Here is a 25,190-nt window from a genome sequence, read left to right on the forward strand (position 1 = left end):
GATGACTTAAGTAGATATGGGTATGTCTACTTAATGAAACACAAGTCTGAGACCTTTGAAAAGTTCAAGGAATTTCAGAGTGAGGTTGAGAATCAACGTGACAGGAAAATAAAGTTCTTACGATCTGATCGTGGAGGGGAATATTTGAGTCACGAATTTGGCACACACTTAAGGAAATGTGGAATTGTTTCACAACTCACGCCGCCTAGAACACCTCAGCGTAATGGTGTGTCCGAACATCGTAATCGCACTCTATTGGATATGGTGCGATCTATGATGTCTCTTACCGATCTACCACTATCATTTTGGGGTTATGCTTTAGAGACTGCCGCATTCACTTTAAATATGGCTTCGTCGAAATCCGTTGAGACGACACCGTATGAATTATGGTTTGGAAAGAAACCTAAGCTGTCGTTTCTTAAAGTTTGGGGATGCGATGCTTATGTCAAGAAACTTCAACCTGAAAAGCTCGAACCCAAGTCGGAAAAATGCGTCTTCATAGGATACCCTAAGGAAACCATTGGGTATACCTTCTACCTCAGATCTGAAGGCAAGATCTTCGTTGCCAAGAATGGGTCCTTTCTGGAGAAAGAGTTTCTTTCGAAAGAAGTAAGTGGGAGGAAAGTGGTACTTGATGAGATGACCCCTCTCGAACCAGAAAGTAGCGCAGCACAAGAAAATGTTTCTGTGGTGCCTGCACCGACTAGAGAGGAAGTTAATGATGACGATCATGATCAAGTTACCACTGAACTTCGTAGGTCCACAAGGACACGTTCCGCACCAGAGTGGTACGGCAAACCTGTCTTGGAAATCATGTTGTTGGACAACGGTGAACCTTCGAACTATGAAGAAGCAATGGCGGGCCCAGATTCCAACAAATGGCTTGAAGCCATGCAATCCGAGATAGGATCCATGTATGAAAACAAAGTATGGACTTTGACAGACTTTCCCGATGATCGGCGAGCGATAGAAAATAAATGGATCTTTAAGAACAAGACGGACGCGGATGGAAATGTTACCATCTATAAAGCTCGACTTATCGCTAAGGGTTATCGACAAGTTCAAGGAGTTGACTACGACGAGACCTTCTCACCCGTAGCGAAGCTGAAGTCCGTCTGAATCATGTTAGCAATTGCCGCATTCTACGATTATGAAATATGGCAAATGGACGTCAAAACGGCATTCCTTAACGGCTTCCTTAAGGAAGAATTGTATATGATGCAGCCGGAAGGTTTTGTCGATCCTAAGAATGCTGACAAGGTATGCAAACTCCAGCGCTCAATCTATGGGCTGGTGCAGGCATCTCGGAGTTGGAACATTCGCTTTGATGAGATGATCAAAGCGTTTGGGTTTACACAGACTTATGGAGAAGCCTGTGTTTACAAGAAAGTGAGTGGGAGCTCTGTAGCATTTCCCATATTATATGTTGATGACATACTATTGATGGGAAATGATATAGAATTCTTGGAAAGCATAAAGGCCTACTTGAATAAGTGTTTTTCAATGAAGGACCTTGGAGAAGCTGCTTACATATTAGGCATCAAGATCTATAGAGATAGATCGAGACGCCTTATAGGTCTTTCACAAAGCACATACCTTGACAAGATATTGAAGAAGTTCAATATGGATCAGTCCAAGAAGGGGTTCTTGCCTGTATTGCAAGGTGTGAGATTGAGCACGGCTCAATGCCCGACCACGGCAGAAGATAGAGAAAAGATGAGTGTCATCCCCTATGCCTCGGCCATAGGGTCTATTTTGTATGCCATGCTGTGTACCAGACCTGATGTAAACCTTGCCGTAAGTTTGGTAGGAAAGTACCAAAGTAATCCCGACATGGAACACTGGACAGCGGTCAAGAACATCCTGAAGTACCTGAAAAGGACTAAGGATATGTTTCTCGTTTATGGTGGTGACGAAGAGCTCGTCGTAAAGGGTTACGTCGATGCTAGCTTCGACACAGATCTGGATGACTCTAAGTCACAAACCGGATACGTGTATATTTTGAATGGTGGGGCAGTCAGCTGGTGCAGTTGCAAGCAAAGCGTCGTGGCGGGATCTACATGTGAAGCGGAGTACATGGCAGCCTCGGAGGCAGCACATGAAGCAATCTGGATGAATGAGTTCATTGCCGACCTAGGAGTTATTCCCAATGCATCGGGGCCGATGACTCTCTTCTGTGACAACACTGAAGCTATTGCCCTTGCCAAGGAGCCCAGGTTTCACAAGAAGACCAGGCACATCAAGCGTCGCTTCAACTCCATTCGTGAAAATGTTCAAAATGGAGACATAGATATTTGTAAAGTGCATACGGATTTGAATGTCGCAGATCCGTTGACTAAACCTCTTCCATGGGCGAAACATGATCAACACCAGAACTCTATGGGTGTACGATTCATCACAATGTAACTAGATTATTGACTCTAGTGCAAGTGGGAGACTGTTGGAAATATGCCCTAGAGGCCATAATAAAATGGTTATTATTATATTTCCTTGTTCATGATAATTGTCTATTGTTCATGCTATAATTGTGTTATCCGGAAATCGTAATACATGTGTGAACACATAGACCATAACATGTCCCTAGTGAGCCTCTAGTTGACTAGCTCGTTGATCAATAGATGGTTACGGTTTCCTGACCATGGACATTGGATGTCATTGATAACGGGATCACATCATTAGGAGAATGATGTGATGGACAAGACCCAATCCTAAGCATAGCACTAGATCGTGTAGTTCGTTTGCTAAAGCTTTTCTAATGTCAAGTATCATTTCCTTAGACCATGAGATCGTGCAACTCCCGGATACCGTAGGAATGCTTTGGGTGTACCAAATGTCACAACGTAACTGGGTGGCTATAAAGGTGCACTACAGGTATCTCCGAAAGTGTCTGTTGGGTTGGCACGGATCGAGACTGGGATTTGTCACTCCGTATGACGGAGATGTATCTCTGGGCCCACTCGGTAATGCATCATCATAATGAGCTCAATATGTGACTAAGTAGTTAGTCACGGGATCATGCATTACGGAACGAGTAAAGTGACTTGCCGGTAACGAGGTTGAACGAGGTATTGGGATACCGACGATCGAATCTCGGGCAAGTAACGTACCGATTGACAAAGGGAATTGTATACAGGATTGCTTGAATCCTCGACATCGTGGTTCATCCAATGAGATCATCGTGGAACATGTGGGAGCCAACATGGGTATCCAGATCCCGCTGTTGGTTATTGGCTAGAGAGCTGTCTCGGTCATGTCTGCATGATTCCCGAACCCGTAGGGTACACACTTAAGGTTCGATGACGCTAGGGTTATAAGGAAGATTCGTATGTGATTACCGAATGTTGTTCGGAGTCCCGGATGAGATCCCGGACGTCACGAGGAGTTCCGGAATGGTCCGGATGTGAAGATTTATATATGGGAAGTCATCATACGGTCACCGGAAATATTCGGGGGTATACCGGTATTGTATCAGGATCACCGGAGGGGTTCCGAGGGTCCACCTGCCCCGGAGGGCCTTATGGGCTGTAGGTGGAAGGGAACCAGCCCCTAAGTGGGCTGGGCGCCATCCCCCCTAGGGCCCATGTGCCTAGGGTTGGGGGGAACCCTAAAGGGGGCGCCCCCCTTGCTTGGGGGGCAAGCCCCCTCCCCCTTGGCCGCCGCCCCCCTCTCATCTAGAGGGGCCGGCCCCCTTCCCCCTTCTCCCTATAAATAGAGGGGTGGAGGGAGGGCTGCAGCAACACATCCAAGGCGCAGCCCGTCCCCTTCCCAACACCTCTCCTCCTCCGCGTGAGCTTGACGAAGCCCTGCCGGAGAACTGCCACTCCATCACCACCACGCCGTCGTGCTGCTGTTGGAGCCCTCTTCCTCAACCTCTCCCTCCTCCTTGCTGGATCAAGGTGCGGGAGACGTCACCGGGTTGCACGTGTGTTGAACGCGGAGGTGCCGTTGTTCGGCGCTAGGATCGGAATCCACCGCGATCTGAATCGCTACGAGTACGACTCCCTCATCCGCGTTCTTGCAACGCTTCCGTCTCGCGATCTTCAACGGTATGAAGATGCACTCCCCTCTCTCTCGTTGCTAGTTACTCCATAGATTGATCTTGGTGATGCGTAGAATTTTTTTAATTTCTGCAACGATCCCCAACAAAAAAACTAGGGTTTCCCCAAACTAGCAAAAAACGAGCAAATGTTCGCATTTTTTGGATCAAAACAAGGGAATTAGAGGAGATTACCTTGAAGGAGGGATTGGGTTCGAAATCCACGGAGAAAATCTTCAAATTTGGAAGATTTGAAGAAGGATTTGAGAGGGGGAGAGAGGGCAAATCACGGGTGGGGGGGGTCGGGGGTTGGGGGTGTGTGGGGGAGGGGGGCCAGCCAGCCAACTAGTAACAGGGTGTGCAGCGCCTAAGAGCTAGGCGCTGCACATAACAAGTGTGGCGCCTAGCTCGCAGGCGTTGCACATTACATGTGGGGCGCCTAGCTCTGAGGCGCTGCACTGCTGGGTGCGGGCCTCTGAGGTGCCACGCTGGCCAGACGTGCAACGCCTGAGAGCTAGGCGCTGCACCGTAGGGTGTGGCGCCACCGTGTCGGACGCCACACAAAACGGTCAGCTGACTGAACTTTTCTCCAAACCAATTCAGTTTGTGAATTGATTTCGTCCAGAGGTTAAATTTGTCAAATTTGCCGCCAATATACTTTTTAATGTGTTGCTTTAGATACTTTGGCCTTTACACCGAAAAAAGAGCATCATCAAATTTATTGAAATAAAGTGTTATTTTGTAGGTTATCCCAAATGATTGGGTATTCCTTTATCACTATGACGAGGTAAAGTGTTTTGCCACATGTGCAGAAATTTTGAAGAAATTGTTTTCTGCAAAAGAGTGAGTGGGAGGACAGTGCAACTCGACAAGATTACATAATCTTTGTCATCAGGTCAAAGATTGTGCCGGTGATGGCGATGCTGTGGGATCGAGACGGCCGACACAGACAATGCATTTTTTTGGTTCACAGCTGATTATTCTTATTTTTTTCTTTTTAATTAAAGAGGGGAAGAGAGGAGAGAAAGAAGGCATATTGGGCTAGGTTGGGTATGATTTGTGTGATTTGGCATAGGTCCGATCCATCAGATTGTACTTAGGAGACGCGTCGAGGCGTGCTCCGGCCTTCTCAGTTTTTGCCTCAGATACGAGCTGGGTTTGAGAGATGACGAACAATCTGGACATATAAGACCGGTTTGAAGAGCCGGGTAGGTCGTATTTTCACCACCGATTACTGACCAGGTCATCCGCGTATACAGATAGAAGAAGGTTTGGGCGCGCTTTATTGTGCCGTTGATGTTGTTTGGTAAAAAAAAAAAAAATTTACTCCCTTTGTCTCAAAATTTACGGTGATCGTACATGCTGTAATGTTGTGGTTTGGTTCGATCCACGACCGGAGCAAGTGCAGACCAACTGAACCACGGACAACCTACTAGTGCTAGTGCGCCTCCATTTCCGAACCGAGGCGAGGCTCCCCTGCAAGTGCTCCCTTCCTTCCTTCCCGCTTCCCTCGTCAACCAAATCAACCAACCCCCCCCCCCCCCCCAATCGCCACGACTGGCACGCCCCTCCTCCCCCCAATCTCCCGAGCCTTCTTTCTCGTCCCCAATCGCGTCCCAAACCCCCCACCCACCCTGCGCGGATCGATCCCCCACCGACTGCGCAGTGGCAGCCGCAGCCGCGTCCCCGTCTTCCTCCCCGCCGATTCGGCCGAGCGATCGCGGCTGCCCTCGTCCACCCATGCTTCCCCGGGTGGCTGCGGACGAGATATGAGCCGGCGGGGAATCGACGGAACCGCCGACGCCACCCGCCATGGACCCCTCCGAGCGCCCCGCCGTCGTATTCGACAACGGCACAGGGTACAACCCCGAATCTCTCCGTCCGATCCTGCGGCTGTACCGCTGGTGTGATTCGCGCCTGCGCTTGCAGCAGTAGCTAGGTTATTTTTCATTTCGTTTGCGCGGGTCCCTGAGTGCGTGCCCGTGTGTTTCCGCTGACCGCGCTGGAGGAAAATTGGGGCAGGTCGAATCGGATTACCGACTGCCGTGGGAATAAATGCATTTCGTTAGCCAATGGGACATGAATCACCACCAACGACACGTCACACGGTGAGGCTTGCTCCCTAACTGCGAGCCAACATTCACATTGGTAGCTCGAGCGTTCTAGAGTATGGTGAACCTGAACCTAAAATGACACGAATTTCTATGCGTGTTTGAAAAAAATACCACAGTGAACTTAAGGTAGGAATTGAAACTGGGTTTATGGACTTTCTATGGCTATATTTATTTCATCACTGGTTGAACTAGGCGTTGGTCCATTCATTATTGGTTAGTCTTTAAATCCACGCTGCCAGCGGTGAGGCAATATCTGTCTGTTTAATGGTTGGAGCTATGAACGGAAAATCTAGGGACTGCTTCTTTTTTGGGATTATAGTTAGTAATGTTGTTCTAGTCCTTTAGCTCAAATTGTTACTGTTACACTGTAGACTATTACGAAGTACTATAACATGTCTTAACTGATGCACTATGTGTGTTCCGTGAAACATAAAAATGACAATCGTTAACGGACTGCGATAGAAGGCAGGAAATAACTGTTCCCGCGCACAAGCGTTTTATCATGAAGTTGGATTGTTTTGGTTTCTTCAAAGCCGCTTGAAATTTTCCATATGCATGTCACATGCAAAATTTGCTCTATTAAGCTCATCACACTGTGTCCTTACATAATCTGTATGCTCTTATGTTTAGGTATAGCAAACTTGGGTTTGCTGGTAACTCCGAGCCGTCTTTCACCATCCCTACTGTAGTAGCTGTGAATGAATCTTTCTTGGACCAATCAGAGCAGTGCAGTAGTGCAAATTGGCTAGCACAGTATAATGCAGGTGTCATGGCTGATCTTGATTTTTTTATCGGGGATGAGGCTCTGTCACATTTCAAATCTAGTGGCCTGTACAGTTTAAGAAGCCCAATTCGTCATGGTCAGGTATGCATATACATTTTCTGTTTGTAATATTGTCCTTCGCGGGTGCACCATGCCACTATGTCATATCTTTTTCCCTGCTCTCCAGGTGAATGACTGGGATACAATGGAGAGATTTTGGCAGCAATCCATTTTCAATTATCTACGGTGCAATCCTGAGGAACACTACTTCCTACTTACAGATAGTCCTGTCAGTACGCCGGAAAGTCGTGAATGTATGGGAGAAATTATGTTTGAGACCTTTAATGTCCCTGGTCTATATATTTCTGTGCAATCTGTGCTCAGCCTTTCTGCTGGATTTGCATATCTGAAAAGTCTTTCTGAAGAGGATTCAGAAGATTCTGTGGTAGGTCTTGAACTCACCTCCTTTCATGCTTTTGTTTGATCAAGTATCAAGATGGTCATCAACCCGTGAACTTCATCTCTTTCACTGGAACAAATCACCTTGTGAATGTTTTAACAGATAACCAAAATTCTCATATTGATCTCATACCCACATTAAGATAAACTCCCCTTTTACATTTTACAGATTATTCTTTGGAATTGTTGCCTTGCATGTTTTGGCAAAATTTTGGTCCATCTTTGAATTATATTACCCATTCATATCGTACTTGTTGCTTGCCAGCCCCTGGCGTTTCCATTCCAATTTGGAGATATGTTTTGCTATTCCGTACTCATAAGCATGGTCCCTGGAGAATTTTGAGCGTAACACAACCTCATGATATGAAGAAACCATTTTGTGAGAATTATGTGATGACTGCTTATTTCTCACTCGCCAATTCTGCAATGAGCGCCAATTAACTTGCTAACTAAAACTTATGTTTATCGAGAATTGTGGTTGTGAAGCTCTGTAAAGATATTTTGTTCTAGACATAAATAGTACCATAGGAGTAATCATCATTGATGAAGTAGACTCATCTAAAGATCAAGTGTTCTGGCAGGATACAACTCTTCTCGTGAGTTTGACCAATATATTTTGTCAGTCTGATATGACAGGTGTAGTAGTTGACATTGGGGATGGAGCTCCACATATTGTGCCAGTTGTAAACGGCTATGTAATTGGGAGTAGCATAAAGTCTTTTCCTCTTTCCGGAAGTGATGTAACTCAGTTTGTTATGCAGCTCTTACAGGTATTTAATTTTCTTCCCACATTTTCCTGGGGTTATGTTAGGGTGTCGACGTCCTTGTGCTGTCCATGAATAGTTTCTGTCCATGAATAGCATATTGCAAATACATTAATAGAAGCAAGTTTGTGCAGTACCGACTAAACCAGAACAATTGAATAGCAATTTTTGGATTTTCCTGAAGTTTGGGTGGTATGGAATTATCCAGGAAAAAGGAAATGTGTTAGCAGTAAGAAGAGACCATCATGTATTTGTTAGGTACTTCAGCAAATATTTATTATGTTAGAATATTTATCTGGATAGTTCAATGATAGTAATAATCGGATAACACTGCATTTCGGTCAACAAAGCCAAAACGATGCTTCAGTCAAATAGTTTCTACTTTCATGGATATCTATTCTGAAGCCTCCTGGTAAGTGATCATGTTAATATGCGAACCCTAGATCTGTTGTGCGTTATTGCTTGGTATCCTGACATTAGTTTTGCTTCTCAGTATGGTTGCTTGATTAATCAACTTGGAAGAGTTCGCATTCCTTTTGTAAGGATACCTAAGGTTCCAGTCTCCCCCATATTATACCCACAGACCATATATCATCCACAAGAAGTTGATTTTGTGAATATGTTCTCTGATGAAATATGGCAATTTTTTATCTGGATCACACAAATCTAGAAAACAAAACCTGCACCATAGCATTCACAAGTGTTGCTGTTATCGGCTTTGAGTCGTATGTGCGGCGGAATTATACGGAACCAGCAACAATAATAGACTTGTACTTGCATAAAACTAGAACGAGTTGAAATGTCCATGTTGGATGCTATTTGTACTTTAAATTAAGTGGAGTCCAATTAAGTTAGAAAGATATTATAGTTCGGTCAAGGGTTTCTGTTGTGATCCAATTTGTGGATCAAGTTAGTTGTTTTATATAAATGACTAGCATTTACCTGTTTTTAGACAACAAATCAATGAACGAAAGTTCCAATAAGCCTCAGAGCTTCTCTTCCATCTCAGAGATGAGCCCTGCTGCCGGACAGTAGAGGGCCCTCTCGTTGGTCTTCAGACCTTTACTATACCCAAATTATCTCATTGTGGATCAATGTCCATAACAGCTGCCATAATGTTTGGGTGGCCTCTTAGCCTCAGTTGCAACTTTAGATTGAATGCAAATATGTAATTTAAAATGAAAAACTGGAATGTTGTCATCTGGGTAAGAAACTCCATTTTACTGTAGAACTGGTGCGACATCATTTGCCCTGAATATTTGGTTGTGGCCCATTCTGTAGAAGCTAGTGAAACATGGTACTCTGATAAACAATGTAGTTTGTTTTAGGATTTGGACCAGTCAAACATTGTTAAGTTTGATCATTACAATGGAAAATATTACCTACATTGGCAACATGAAATTGGTATTACTAGATTCATTGTGAGAATACATTTTTGTAATGCATAATTATTTTTATCTCAAGCAACATATTGTTGTATAAATTGACGATCAAAGTCTGCGTCTATGTCCCAAACAACATTCATTGGTGATCAGAGGGGATAGATTTCTGCACGTACATGGCTGCTTTTATGTTTATGACGTGTAGTAGTATTATAATATGAAATTCAGTTGGTGATTTAGTATCATCGTGCGTTATGCAGGAAAGGGGTGAGCTTCTTCCACCTGATGATGCTTTGGATATAGCTCGTAGGGTGAAAGAAACGTATTGCTATACTCCTTCAGACATTGTCAAGGTATTGTGTTGCTTGGAACCAGTGTCTTGATATTATATTTTCTTGTCCTTGTATTTTCCAATGATATACAGAAGCACATTATTCAGTGGAATATTTGAGAGTTGAAGTTTCTCCACTAAAGTCAAATATATAAAACCTATTCTGTGCAATGCTGAGAAATCACTGTTATTTTGTTATATGGAACTGTTCTACATGCTGCATATGTTTGCTTGCATTGTTGTAATACCTACCTTTCGGACTTTACCTTTTGCAATACAAACTCATTTATTCATATTCCTTTTTCTTTATGGATTTATCTGTTCACAAGTATGATAGGCGGTTGAATTGTATAATTTCAGGAGTTCAAGAAGCATGACAGCAAGCCTAGTAAATATATCAAACAATGGTCTGCAATCAAACCGAAGACTGGGGTTCCATACACAATTGACGTTGGATATGAGCGTTTTCTTGGACCAGAGGTTTGTCCGTACACCGTATTCTACCATTCAATTTCATGGGAATTTTTCATGCAGTGGACCTATCCATTATTCTCCCTCCGTTTCAAAATAGATGTTGTTCTAGCCTTGCCATTTTTTCTCAGAATGCTTGTCAGTTTACATAAGTCATTCTGTTCTTACTTTACCCTTAATCAACAACAAACAACAACTAAGCCTTTAGTCCCGAACAAGTTGGGGTAAGCTAGAGTTGACCCATAAGATCTCGAAACCAGCTCATGGTTCTGGCATGTGGATAGCTAACTTCCACGCGCCCCTGTCCATGGATAGTTTTTTGGTGATATTCCAGTCCTTCAGATCTCTCTTTACGGACTCCTCTCATGTCAAGTTTGATCTACCCCGACCTCTCTTGACATTATCAGCACGCTTTAACCGTCCCCTATGCACTGCACTGTATAATATATGTCCAAACCATCTCAGCCGATGTTGGACAAGCTTCTCTTCAATTGGTGCTACCCCAACTCTCTCGCATATATCATCATACCAGACCCGATCCTTCCTTGTGTGGCCGCACATCCATCTCAACATGCGCATCTCCGCTACACCAAACTGTTGAACATGTCGCCTTTTAGTCGGCCAACACTCAGCCTCGATTCTTCCTGCATCTTGTTTGCCCAAAAAATGAGGTTGAAAAGCTTAGTTAGCCATACTATCGCCATGTCTCTGAGGCCTCTCCACACCTCAATGGTTAATCCTTTTTAAAGCCTCTCTGACCTCAGACTCTTGGATTCGTCGCAGAAAACGCCTGCTGGTATCATCAAAGTAGTTGTCCAGCTCAATATTATAGCTCCCATTCTCTCCATTGAACAGCTTGTCGAAGTACTCCCGCCATCTGTGCTTAATCTCCTCGTCCTTCACCAGTAGTTGATCTGCTCTGTCCTTGATGCATTTGACTTGGTTGACATCCCTCATCTTCCTCTCTCGGATCTTGACCATCTTATAGATGTCCCTTTCGCCTTCCTTCGTGTAAGCGCTAGTAGAGGTCCTCATACGCCTGACCCCTTTACTCACAGCTCGCTTTGCGTCTTTCTTTGCCACCTTGTACTTTTCTATGTTGTCTACACTCCTATCCAGGTGTAGGCGTCTGAAACAGTCTTTCTTTTCTTAATAGCCTTCTGGACATCATCTTCCACCATCAGGTATCTTCAGCTTCGCTTCTACTTACCGGGGTCACTCCAAACTCCTCTGAAGCCACCTTACGAATGCAAGTCGTCATCTTCATCCACATATTGTTTGCATCACTCCTTCCTCCCAAGGGCCCTCGTTAGGCCCTCTCCTTGAAAGCCTATCCCCCTTGAGCCTCCCCCACTTCGTTCTAGCGACTGGTGCGCTTATCCTGATGGACACGATCCGAATGCGGAAGTCAGCCACCACAAGCTTATGTTGAGGGACAACACTCTCTCCAGGTATCACCTTACAATCTAGGCAGGCACGCCTGTCTTCTCTTCTCTAGAGGACAAAATCAATCTGGCTAGAGTGTTGACCACTACTAAAAGTCACTAGATGCGACTCTTTTTAAAGAGGGTGATAGCTACAATCATGTCGTAGGCTAGAGCGAAGCTTAAGACATCTCCTTGATTCCCGATGCCATAGCCAAAGCCCCATGCACCCCTTCAAAACCTGTGTTAGATGTACCCGCGTGACCATTGAGGTCTCCTCCTATGAAGAGCTTCTCGCCAATAGTTACGCTCCTAAGGCCCTGTACAATGCAAGGTGCTTAGGGGAGATGCTTGGAGAAATAAACCAGGCTTTCCTTAAGCACCGGTGCTTATTTGTACAGGATAGACGCTTAATTAGGCGTCTCTCCTACAGAAATAGGCACCGGTGCTTCAGAAAAACCCGGTTTATTTTTCTAAGCACCTAGCATTGTACAAGGCCTAACCATGCCCTCAAGGCCTTCCCAAAACCCCCTCTTGGTGTTCCCATTGTGGCCTATTTGCGGGGCATACGTGCTGATAACATTGAGAACCAAGTCCCCAACTACCAGCTTGACCAGGATAATCCGGTCTCCTTGCTTCTTGATGTCTACCACTCCATACTTGAGGCTCTTGTTGATCAAGATGACTACTCCATTTCTGTTTGTATTTGTCCCAGTGTACCACAGCTTAAGCCGGTATCCTCCACCTCCTTCGCCTTCTGTCCCCTTTATTTGGTTTCTTGGACGCAAAGGATATCAACACCTCTCCTCACCACTGTGTCAACTAGCTCCCGTAACTTACCTGTCAGGGACCCTACGTTCCAGCTACCTAAGCGGATCCTACTAGGCTCGGGTAGCTTCCTTACCCTTCACACTCGTCAAGTCAAATGCGAAGACCCTTGCTCATTTTGTGCCCCTTAATCAATGTCACAAAAAGGAGAACTAATTAACTCTTGTGCTTGCATGCTTTGCTTTGGGGAGGAAAAATAGGTTATTTCATGACCTTGTGAGGAAGAGATGAGCAATATAGACATGTTCTGCCCAACTCTAAAACAAAATATGTTTGAAAAGGAGGGGGTACTTGATTTTGGTTACACCATGGGAATAGACTGGAAGCTATGTAGTATGATAGAACATGTATGACTGATTGAAGAAATCATTTCATTCTTCAAGATTTATAGTAATAATGAAAATATGGGGTCCCAACAGATTAAATTAGTACTCCCTCCGTTCCTAAATATAAGTCCTTTTAGAGATTTCAATAAGGATTACATACGGAGCAAAATGAGTGAATCTACACTCTAAAAGATGTCTATATACATCCGTATGTAGTCGATATTGAAATCTCCAAAAAGACTTATATTTAGGAACGGAGGGGGTAATTCTGATGGTTCACAGGTATGAAACTATGTTGAACTGCTAAGCTCTTATAACCAGTCATCAAATCAATGGACGCCTTTGCATGTTTAGACTTGAGGTTGCAATGCCTTATTACATACTTATAGAAGTATCATCTGACTGACAGACAGGTTGACCAATATATGGGAATTTGGATCATGATTTTCTTTATTCCTAAATACGTAAATAATAAGTAGCTCAGGATTTTTCTAGGGAAATGGTTTATCATTAGTCTATGGGGGTTATGAAATATATCGAGAAGCTCTAAAGGAAATCCTAACAATTTTATGTTTGTTTTTAGCTGAACTTAATTGTGTAAGTTGTTACGCATTTTTATTAGAATAAAGAGGCAACAGTTTACAAGTGTCCTTGCTCTTGCACTTGACACAAGTAGTAGTTGGAACCAGTGTAACTTTTTAATAACACAAATGCAGATCTTCTTCCATCCTGAGATGTATTCTGCTGACTTCTCCACTCCTTTACCTGAACTGATTGACAGCTGCGTTCAATCTGCACCAATTGACACAAGGAGAGCTTTGTATAAGGTGCTTTCTTTGAGCTCTGCAAACACATCTAAGAATAGAAAGTGACATGTTGATGTGACACTATGAAATTCCACTATTTGCAGAACATAGTATTATCTGGTGGAACTACCATGTTTAAAGACTTCCACAAGAGACTCCAAAATAATATAAAGAAGATAGTAGACGAACGTGTTGCCGAAACTAATGCACATCATCGTGTGGAGGTGAAAGTAAGTACAACAATGCTTGACTGAGCTCATGCCATAACTAGTTGAATTGTCCTCTATATGTTCATGTTTGAATGTCAGCCTGTTGTAATCAATAGTCTATATGTGATTGATTCTGTATGTTTTGTTTGTCTATATTTTGATGCCAGCCTGTTGAGGTCAACGTAGTCACCCATCCTATACAGAGCTACGCAGTTTGGTTCGGGGGTTCTGTAGCTGCATCCAGCCATGAATTCTTCGAGGTACCTGCCACTTGACACTTCATTTGACACGCAGAAGTGAATATTAGTGCATATATTTCTGCTATATTAACTGTTGTATGTCGATGGAAGGCCTACTATTGCAAGTCTTTCAGTCCACGCCAATCCAGACATTGCCATTGTAATTGGGCTATGAATTCAGTCATATTTTTGTCCACATGAATAGACAGATATACATGGAATTAAGTGGTTATTTTTTCTGTTCTCATTCAGTGCTGCCACACAAAGGAAGATTACGAGGAGCATGGAGCAAGCATCTGCCGAACAAGCACCGTTTTCAAAGGAATGTACTGAAGTTTTGACATATCCGACATTTTTGTAGGAGCTCTACTAGGTTTCTCCAAATAGAATAGAGTCAAAATTGATTCTCCTTTTGGCTCGTCTCAACCATCACTGGGCCGATAGATTGTAGCTCAATATGTAGCTCTCTCTGTTCTGTACGACATGTTGTGTATAGTCAGCAATTTTCTTCCTGTTCCAGGTGCATGTTTGTTTGTAGCCAGTTGTGGTCGTAAGCAGAGAGATGTTTTCCCCTTGTATTCTTGTTTCATCTAGATAGAGGGTTGCTGAAAGAGTTTTGCTATGTATGGAGCTGTGTCAAACGCTATCTTGTTTCCCTTTTACTATTTTGTGCTATGGACCCGGAGAAATGCGAGACTGCTACGGGTGCTCAATATCTGCTCCTGCCGCATCGACGGGCATGTGGGACTTTTTGGCGTCTTGGAACATGAAGAGAACAGTTTATGTAGGTAACTTTTATGTCCATAAGTTTTAGTGTGAGCTGAAGTAATATATAGGGGGAGGGGGGTTATATATCCTTTGGAGGGTTGTAGTCTTGAGTAGTGTTGGATCGGCACTTTGTCATCTTCGTTGGAGCCAGGCCAGCGTGATAAGGAACAAGTAACGAGTGACATTGGAATCGTCGAGTAACATTTTCGGTTGAGTTACACAGAAGGTCAAGGTGAGGCAGTAGATCGGCTTCCGTGGTCCAGCAGAGCAGCTCTGCAGCAGTGACATCAACAGTGCATTTCACGTCCTGTATTCGCAGTCTTTGCCATGTCTCAGAAATTAATTGGCGCGGATCCCCGTAGTACTGTTTACAGCGAGATACCGGCTGTTGGTCCTCTTTTCTTACCGGACTGGTAGCAAGCTTTGATTGGAAACCAGCCAAATCCAGCCCTGCTAGTGCCAGGCTGCAGTGAAGACCGTTGTCGTTGGGTCCAGCACAAGGACCACTTTTGCCTGCTTGCTCCCTCTCTCTCTCTCTGTGCTTCCAATAACTGACCTGCACAGCACCGTTTGGATTTTGCAAACCAAATCCAAGCCACAGCAACCGCAGAGACGCCAGAAAAACATCGCGCAAGGAACCGAAAAGACACATCATCTAACAATGTGTTACGCTTCAATGATCCACACAAGTCTCGTTCAAACTTACACACGATGTATTGAAAAATAAGGTAACATCAGGCATAAGCAATGTTAGGTACTCGTACTAATAACAGATTGCCGACATTATTTTGGACTCTAAAGACTCGCAGATAAATTGGTTGAGGTTCCAGACTACTCAAGGTAAAACACCGCTACTTGTTGTAAAAAGAGATTCCTTAGATCTATCCTCTGCACTTGGATGGTTGTCCTTCCCTCTCTCCCTCCTACATCGCGGGATGGAATCCGGCAGATTGCAAGAGAACCGCCTTGATCTCCTCGGGCTGAAGACCAGGGCCATCCTTGCATTGCTGATGCCAAGAAGAAGAAGAAGAAGAAATAAGTGTTTTTTTTTTCATTGTTTCTGAAAACTTGACGACAGACTTGGAGTGCAATGCCATACCTCAGCCTTGAAGACGTCCAAGGCAAAGCCATTGAAGCAGCTGATAACGGCCTGCTGCACATCAAGACCAAGGGCTTCGATCGCCTTCATGGCAGAAAGCACAAGACCGGGCCTGCGAGGGCACAGCATGTGGATGTTGACGGCCCGGCCTTCCCGGAGCCTAACCTCAACCTTTTGCAAGCCAAGGGGGACAAAAAAGGATACCATGTCATGTCAAGGTCTGGATTTCCTGGGTGAAATTCAGAGGTCTAAGAGATAGATACTCACGGTTGGCTGCTGGCCGGTAGGGCTTGGCAGCGCACTCGGGCAAAGCTCCTCCTTCACGCGGGACGGCAGCGCGGGTAACGTCGGAGTCAGAGGGTGGAAGCTTGTGGGAGTCGGAGGCAGCGAGGGCATGGAAGGGGATGATTCAAGCTCATTCTGAAGATCGCTGATCTTGTGCAGGAGCTCCTTGAGGTACTCGATCGCGTCGCCGAGAATAGAAGCCCTGTCCATCTGCCCATTGCAACCACATACATCAGTTCGCTAGACTAGCCAGGCATAGAGAGAAATGATAGCTGGTGAATTCTATGCACATAGTGAGACAAGAAGTACCACTCATGCTCAAGGTGAACTCTGTTCAGAAAAAAACCATAACAGATCATTCATGCTCTTTTTCAGCTACAAAACCCGGGCATTTTTTTATACGTTGTGAAACTGAAATATTCTCATTTTTTAAACAAACATACACCAGTAGGAGTATAGGGGATAATTCTTATATTAATTATTGTAATTGACGTCTTTTGAACAGTTCCACGATGTACAGTAGCCTCCAGTATCTGCAGTTGCATTTTTATGGCCGTGCAATAATCATGATTTAAAACTTTGATTTTTTTTGCAATATGTCTACAACCTCTGATAATGGACTAGAACCTGAATAATATACAGTAGTACTAATAGATAGCTATAGTATATTTGACAGAATTTGTCGGTTGCACAACTCATGGACAGCAGCCGCATTTAATCCGTATAACAAGCAATAGCTAGGAATAAAATTACGCTACTTGTTTCGTCCTAGGAATATAAATTCAGTAGCCTTTCTAAGTAAGGCAAGATTATGGCCATGCCAATAGAGATAATCATCAGTAGAGCTAAACAGAAAAGCTGGGACTGCGGATACTGGAATAAAACACAAAGCTAGACAGACCAAGGAGTGTGTGGCCAACAAGGCTTAAATTTCTATGACACATTCTTGAAACTGGCGTGCATGAGTGCATCCACAACTCTACACAAAAACTTGCACCTAAAATGCGCAATAACTGACCAATTTTTATTATGTAACTGTTTTTATGATCTTTCTCTCTACAACTCTATGATAATTGAGTGAAAACTGAACATGAGGCAGCAGAGACAGAGATTGGCAATAAGATGGAAAATGATTTATCTGCAGTAAAAAACTAAAGTTACTCTAATCTAATTCCTCAGGCAATCTAAACTAAATTTACTCCATGATAGTCATCCTAAAAAAAAATAGAATTATCGTCACACCAAATAGGGAGAACCATCCACGCAAAATAACATCTAAGGTAACATTCGCTGAAATTAAATTGAAGATCTGGTCCTGTAGACAACCAAAGTGCACAAAATTCGTCAAGATTAAGTGATGTAGCAAAATTGCTTAAACCTACTCAACCTAAACACAAGCAACTAGTATTTCCTTGTGTACTTTGCGAAACTCTGATAAGGCACTGAGGTGGTGCACACAAATAATTTCTCACCTTGCTGATCTTCGGCACGACGGACCTGAGCATGTAGAGCCGGTCATTGAGCTTCTTCCGACGACGGCGCTCCGCCATGAGGTTCTTGGCTGGCATTCCCTTCTTCTTCCCCTTCCCTTCAGCCGCAGCGCCGCCGGTCACCGTGCTGTTGGCGTTCGACTCCTTGCCGTCCTTCCTGCCGCTCTCCTCCACGCCCCTCCCGTCCTCCGAGTCGTAATTCAGCCCGGACGCGTCAATGCTGCCCATGTCCTCGTCGGCGTCGTCGAGCATGGTGTCACAGCCCGCGGACAGGGCGCTTCCTTCCGCCACCGCCGCCGCCTTACGCTTCTTGTCGTCATCCTCTTCGCCGGCATTACGCCGTAGTGCGCGCTTCTGGAAGAGCGTTGGCTGCGCGCCCACTGGCGGGAAGATCTCCAGCGGCCGCAGCACCGCCGCCTTGCCGCGACCGGAGAAAGGAGCGGTCAAGGACACCGGAGCAGCCGGGCCCTCTGAGGAGGAGCCGCTCCCGCCCCCGCCTCCGCCCCCGGCACCGGTGTCGAACAAGTCGAAACCGGCGAGGCCACCAAACTCTGTCATCTGTGCCGGTGCGGTGCCGAAGCCGCCGAAGGAGCCGAGAAACCCCGTGTTCCCATGCGGCAGCAGGGAAACCGGCGATGTGTTCGACGCGTTGCCGGCGCCAAGGAACGCCGTGAAGTCGCCGCCTCCAGCGCCGGAGGCGCCAAGGTCGAACCCAGAGACGTCGAACGGTCCGGTACCGCCCAAGTTGAGGAGCGGGAACATCTGTGGACCGGCTCCGAAGCCGGAGCTGGACCCCGATGCTTCCATAGCGGCCGGCACCAGGGCCATGGACCCGTTCGCGGCGCCGTCGCCAACCGCGCCCGCGCCGAAGTACCAGTCCTCATCAAGCATCGACGGGGCGCGGAACCCGCCGCCTCCCCCCGTGGGCATAGCCAGGAGGTGCTGGTCGTGGTGGTGCCCAGCCTCCTGCCCCATCATCGGCATCATCCCCATCGCCGGCGGCTGCTCTTGGCCGAGGCCCTGTTGCTCATGGCCGTCGTCTTCCTGCATCCAGAGCGAATTATTGAACCGCGATAGCATGGCCGCGGTAATGGCGGCGCGTTGTGAGGGTGTTTGGTGCGGTAATGGAGTGGGGAGGAGCTGGCATGCGGCAGAGTCGCAGAGATGGCAGAGCAGGACAGAGGAGAGCAGATGAGAGCGCAGGGAGTCTCAGTTCTCTTTCTAGCAGCGAATCGTGGGGTATATGTATGGAAGGAAACAACTGCTGGACATCGAGGAGAGAGATACGCCAAATTACCACAATGCCCACTCCTCTAAAATTGTCTTTTCCAGTGTTTTTCAGTTTGGACGCGAATATTGTGGGAACGTCGGCTCCCTGCGCTTTTAATCGAACGATCGTTCGCACTGGCTGGCCAGCCCAGGGAACAAAAACATATGCATCAGCCGTCAAGGAACAGAGAAGGATTGGATGACGAGGTGAATGTATTATTGTACTCTCTCCGTTTCTTTATATAAGATGTATTTCTTTTTTTCCAAGCGATCAGCTTGGTAAACTACCTACAAAAATTTGCAATTAAAAAGTGTATTTTTTTAAAGTCAAACAAGTGCATGTTTGACCCAATTTTTAGAAATATATTAATATTTACAAATACAAAATTTATATCATCTCATCCATCATGACAAGTGTGTATTGCAGATGTTGCTATTTAATTGTATAATCTTGGTCAAACATTTAAATGGTTGACTTGCATGAAAATGAATACACCTTATATAGAAGGAGTATAAAGTATAAGACTTGGTTCCCGCAAAAAAATACAAGACTTAGAGGACAAGAAGTGATGTAGGGTGGAAACCCTAGGTCCGATCTTTCACGATTTGGAGGGGATCCCACGAAGAACACGACGAACACGAGGGAAAAAATGAGGGAGATTGAGAGGAAACACTCAAATCAACAAGAAATGATCACACATGTGCTAGATCCGAATACACATAGAGATACATGATCCAAAGTCCAACAACGGACGATACAAACGGTGACTAGTTCATCTCCATGAGGAGGCCTTGCATCCGCGAGGGATCTTCCCGTGAGGGGCCTTGAATCCACTTGGGGGATCTTCTTCGGAGAGGCCTCGGTCTCTCATGGAGAGGGTAACAAGTGGATGAGTACAACTCTATCTCCCAAATGAGCTAAACAAGTGCTAACCCTTGAAAGAGGGAGGTGGAGGAGTATATATAGTCTAAAGGGTACATGGGCTTCGGCCCTTTCACTGTTCGCAGACAGGGGTCGGATGTCTGGGGGTCACGGGCCGGATGTCCGGGGCGTCGAGGGGGTGGCGGATGTTCGGGGCGGGGGGGCCGGATGTCCGGGGCTTCGAGGGGGTGCCGGATGTCCCGGGCAGGGGGGCCGGATGTCCGGGGTGGTGCTGGTTTGGTTCTGTGAAGAGTGCCGGATGTCTGGGGCAGGTGTCGGGCCGGATGTCCGAGGCCTAGGCCGGATGTCCGGGCCCTGTAGCTTGTCGGCTGGGCGGCTGCTGCGGACACCATCAGGGGCCGGATGTTCGGGGTCATGGCCGGATGTCCGGGTCCTGGGAGCTATTCTCGACTCCTTCCGCTGGTTCTCTTCATCCATGAACTTGGGGACTTGTCCGTGTTCTTGTGCATCTTCGAGAGGGTCCTCTTGGTACCTGATCATGCATAACATTCTGGACTTAGGTAGTAGCCATGCTTCGAGAGGGTCATATGGAATATCACTAAGGAGAGATGGCACCCCGTTCTCAAGAGCTCTAGCACGTGCTTGTGTCATCGGTCCTCTTGGCACTTGGTGAGACGATGGTAGGTCCATGGGGATGACCGTAGGATGCTCCGCATCATCTCCCCCCCCCCCCGGGGGGGGGGGGGGGAAAGATTCGACCTCGGATCGAAATCCTCATCGCCATGGTAGGGCGAGAGATCCTTGACGTTGAAGATATTGCTCACATTGTACTTGTCACGTGGGATGTCGTCTTGTAGGCATTGTTGTTGTAGTGTTCGATCACCTTGAAGGGTCCGTCAGCTTGAGGTAGAAGCTTGGACTTGCGTTCGGTGGGGAAGCGATCCTTGCGAAGGTGTAGCCACACAAGATCTCCGATGTTGAAAATCATGGGTTGCTTGTTGGTGTTGAGCTTGGTCGCAAGGCGGTGTAATTGTCGCTCTATGGTGTGCCTTGTATCTTCGTGCACCTTCTTGAGATAGCTCGCTCGTGCACTCGCGTCCATGTTGATGCGCTCTTGTAGAGGTTGAGGGAGTCCTGGATTAGGGCGTCCTCGGGTGTCCGAACTATTTGATATGGGCCGGACTGATGGGCCATGAAGATAAAAGCAGAAGACTTTCCCCGTGTCCGGGTAGGACTCCTATATGCGTGGAAGGCAAGTTTGGTGTCCAGATATGTTATTTCCTTCCCTTATAAACCGACTCTGTACAACCCTAGGCCTCTCCGGTGTGTATATAAACCGGAGGGGTTGGTCCGTAGAGATCATCAGAATTCTCATAGGCTAGACAGCTAGGGTTTAGCCATTACGATCTCGAGGTAGATCAACTCTTGTAACCCCAATACTCATTGAATATAATCAAGCAGGACGTAGGGTTTTACCTCCTTTAAGAGGGCCCGAACCTGGGTAAACATCGTGTCCCCTTCGTCCCTTGTTACCCCCGATCCTCAGACACACAGTTCGGGACCCCCTACCCGAGATCCGCCGGTTTTGACACCGACATTGGTGCTTTCATCGAGAGTTCCACTGTGTCGTCGATAGAAGGATCGATGGCTCAACTTGTCATCGACAACGATGCTGTTTCCGGGGAGACTTTCCTCCCTGGTCAACTCTTTGTGCTTGGCGGCTTCGCTCTGCGTGCCAATTCAACTGGTCACCTCGAGCAAATCGACAGCTATGCCCCTGGTCATCAGATCAGGTTTGGAAGCTTGAACTACATCGCTGATATCCGAGGAGACTTGGTCTTCGAAGGGTTCTCGGCCTCAGCCACCGCTCTTCATCCACATGAAGGAAGCCCGTCGGATTCACCATCAGATTGCGCTCAAGAATCGACTCTCGCGCCTGCCCTGGCCTTAGACCCAGAGCAGACCACTCTGTCCAAAGACAGGAGGATAAACCCCGCCGGACTCTCTCCCATTACGGAGCCCCCTGTCAGAGACCCAGAGGCAACCATGTCGTCAGCAGACCCGGAGTCATACGTGACTCTTCCTGTCATCGGGAAGCCGGACTCGCCTCTGGACGCTAACTCTAAACTCTCGAGGTCTGCGTCTATCGGGCTTGGTCAAGTGGTTATTACCGAACCTAGCTCCGCAGATCCTCATACATCCATCCGGCTCTCGCTCTTAAATGAGACACTGGACCTAATGCGATCTCTCGCCATCACAGAAGTGTCACTTCCGAACTACGCCCACCCTGAACTGGGGGCTGAGAGCGGGGAATTTTACGTCCCACCCACCACCCACTTAATAGCCACTATTGAGGACCTAACCGACATGCTAGACTACGCCTCCGAAGACATCGATGGTATGGACGACGATGCCGAAGCTGAACTAGGCCAAAACCCGCCTATCACTGGGCGTTGGACGGCCACTTCTACTTACAACGTGTACATGGTGGATACGCTCGAAAAGAAGGACGATGATAGCACTCAAGATCCGATTGAGGACAAGCCCGTCGGGGCACCACCAAAGCACCGACGTCAGCGGCGTCGCTCATGATCGCGTCGGGAAAAGGAAAGCAATACCGGCACCGGAGATATTGACAATTTGGACAATGCCGAAGACTCCGACCACCCCGTCGAGCCTGCGTTCGAGCAGGATGAGATGGAAGAGGGACAAGTCAACCCCTACGAACTTGTCGATCACGAGGATTCGGAAGATAGTAACTATCTACCGGCCTCCAAGGAGGGTGTTAGCCTCGGTAACAAAGATTTCGTCATGCCAGAGGAACGCCTCGAACAAGAACACTTCAACCGACAGCTCATCGCCACAGCGAGGAGCCTGAAAAAGAAACAACAACAGCTTCAAGCCGAACAGGATACGCTCAACGACAGATGGACCATGGTCCTGGCAGCCGAAGAATACGGCCTCGAGCGCCCGACAAAGAGCTACCCAAAGCGCAGGCTACTACCACAATTCGACGATGAGGCCCTTGAGCCAATACCGTCAAGATACAATCATGCTGACCAACCAGACTGACCACCATGTGGACGTGACAAGGCAGCTAATATGCCGAACACCAGCCCGCGCCACCTCGTAGTAGAGGCAAAGAGGCAGCGGCTCCGGGCTACACGTACGACTTACGTCAGGACCTGGGCAGTAGAGCCGGCCAGACCAGATCAATCTACGGATCAAGGGGACGTGCTCCACCACAAGACGACGACCATCAAGCCTGGCGTGACAAGCATAACCAAGTTCGGGCCGGGAACCGAACACGGATGTCATCCAAACTCCGTCGTGATGTTGCCCGATATAGAGGCGCCGCACACCCCATGTGCTTTACCGATGAGGTAATGCAGCACCAGTTTCCGGAAGGGTCTAAACCCGTAAACATCGAGGCATACGATGGAACGACAGATCTCGCTGTGTGGATTGAAGATTTTCTTCTCCACATTCACATGGCTCGCGGCGATGATCTCCACGCCATTAAATACCTTCCTCTAATGCTAAAAGGGCTAGCACGACACTGGTTGAATAGCCTCCCAGAGAACTCCATTGGCAGTTGGGAGGATTTAGAGGATGCTTTTCGGGACAACTTCCAGGGCACTTATGTCCGGCCACCGGACGCTGATGACCTGAGTCACATAGTCCAGCAACCCAGAGAGTGAGCCCGCAAACTCTAGACTTAGTTCTTAATTAAAAAGAACCAAACCGTCGACTGCCCGGATGCCGAAGCCCTAGCAGCCTTTAAGCACATCGTCCATGATGAATGGCTCGCCTGACACCTTGGTAGGAAAAGCTAAAGACTATGGCAGCTCTTACTGCACTTATGACCCGCTTCTGTGTGGGCGAAGATAGTTGGTTGGCTCGTAGAAGCAACAACACCAGTGACCCCGGCACCTCTGAGGCCAGGGATGGCAATGGAAGGCCACGACGTAGCAAAAATAAGTGTCAGAACAACAACGAAGAAACTGAGGATACGACGGTAAACGTCGGATTCAGCAGCCCCAAACCCGGCCAGAGGAAGAAGCCGTTCAAAGGAAATAGAGACGGTCCATCCAATCTGGACAAAATAATAGATAGGCCTTGCCAGATTCATGGCACCCCTGACAAGCCTGCCAACCACACCAACAAAAACTGTTGGGTTTTTAAACAGGCCGGTAAATTAAATACTGAACATAAGGGGAAAGGACCTCAAAGCCAGGACGATGATGAGCCCCGCCCTCCGAACACAGGGGGATAGAAGAAGTTTCCCCCCGATGTGAAAACGGTGAACATGATATATGTCACCCACATCCCCAAGAGGGAGCGCAAACATGCATTAAGGGACGTCTACGCCGTAGAGCCTGTCACCCCAAAATTCAACCCGTGGTCGGCTTGTCCGATCACTGATAACCCACAAATATAGGGGATCGCAACAGTTTTCGAGGGTAGAGTATTCAACCCAAATTTATAGAATCGACACAAGGGGAGCCAAAGAATATTTGAAGGTATTAGCAGCTGAGTTGTCAATTCAACCACACCTGGAGATTAATTATCTGCAGCAAAGTGATCAGTAGCAAAGTAGTTTGATAGTTTTGATAGTAGTGACAGCAGCAACGGTAACAGTAATGATAACAGTAGTAACTTAGCAGAAACAATATAAAGTAAATTCGTAGGCATTGGATTGGTGACTTGTTGGATGATATTCATCATGTGACAGTTATAACCTAGGGCGATACGGCACTAGCTCCAGTTCATCGATATAATTTAGGCATTTATTCCGTAAATAGTCATACGTGCTTTATTAAAAGAACTTGCATGACATCTTTTGTCCTACCCTCTCATGGCAGCGGGGTCCATATTGGAAACTAAGGGATATTAAGGCCTCCTTTTAATAGAGAACCGGAACAAAGCATTAACACATAGTGAATACATGAACTCCTCAAACTACGGTCTCACCGAGAGTGGGCCCGGTTGTTGTCACTCCGGGGTTGTCGGATCATAACCGTAGTAGGTGACTATAACTTGCAAGATCGAATCTAAAACATGGATATAATGATGAATTCATAAACGGTTCAGATCTGAGTTCATGGCACCCGGGACCAAAGTGACAAGCATTAAGCATAGCAGTCATAGCAACATCAATCTAAGAACATAGTGGATACTAGGGATCATGCCCTAACAAAACTAACTCGATTACATGATGAATCTCATCCAACTCCTCACCGA

The 25,190-nt window shown here is 46.6% G+C and overlaps 2 protein-coding genes across 2 annotated transcripts; one reads left to right on the top strand and one right to left on the bottom strand.

Annotated features, from left to right (window-relative positions):
* Positions 1–5,487: 5,487 nt before the first annotated feature.
* On the top strand, positions 5,488–14,841 carry LOC109753088 (actin-related protein 3). Its single transcript, XM_020312018.4, has 10 exons — positions 5,488–5,895; positions 6,781–7,015; positions 7,101–7,358; positions 7,996–8,142; positions 9,779–9,871; positions 10,210–10,329; positions 13,615–13,725; positions 13,809–13,934; positions 14,081–14,173; positions 14,405–14,841. Exons 1-10 carry the CDS (start codon positions 5,849–5,851, stop codon positions 14,483–14,485), a joined length of 1,311 nt encoding a protein of 436 aa, XP_020167607.1. The 5' UTR covers positions 5,488–5,848; the 3' UTR covers positions 14,486–14,841.
* Positions 14,842–15,612: 771 nt separating this feature from the next.
* On the bottom strand, positions 15,613–19,016 carry LOC109753100 (transcription factor ICE1). Its single transcript, XM_020312031.4, has 4 exons — positions 17,777–19,016; positions 16,287–16,514; positions 16,020–16,190; positions 15,613–15,927 (listed from the first exon to the last, which is right to left on the bottom strand). The coding sequence occupies exons 1-4, from the start codon at positions 18,872–18,874 to the stop codon at positions 15,844–15,846; spliced, it is 1,581 nt and encodes a 526-aa protein (XP_020167620.1). The 5' UTR covers positions 18,875–19,016; the 3' UTR covers positions 15,613–15,843.
* Positions 19,017–25,190: the final 6,174 nt, after the last annotated feature.

The sequence above is a fragment of the Aegilops tauschii genome, chromosome 7, assembly GCF_002575655.3.
Source record: "Aegilops tauschii subsp. strangulata cultivar AL8/78 chromosome 7, Aet v6.0, whole genome shotgun sequence".
Classification (NCBI taxonomy): domain Eukaryota; kingdom Viridiplantae; phylum Streptophyta; class Magnoliopsida; order Poales; family Poaceae; genus Aegilops; species Aegilops tauschii.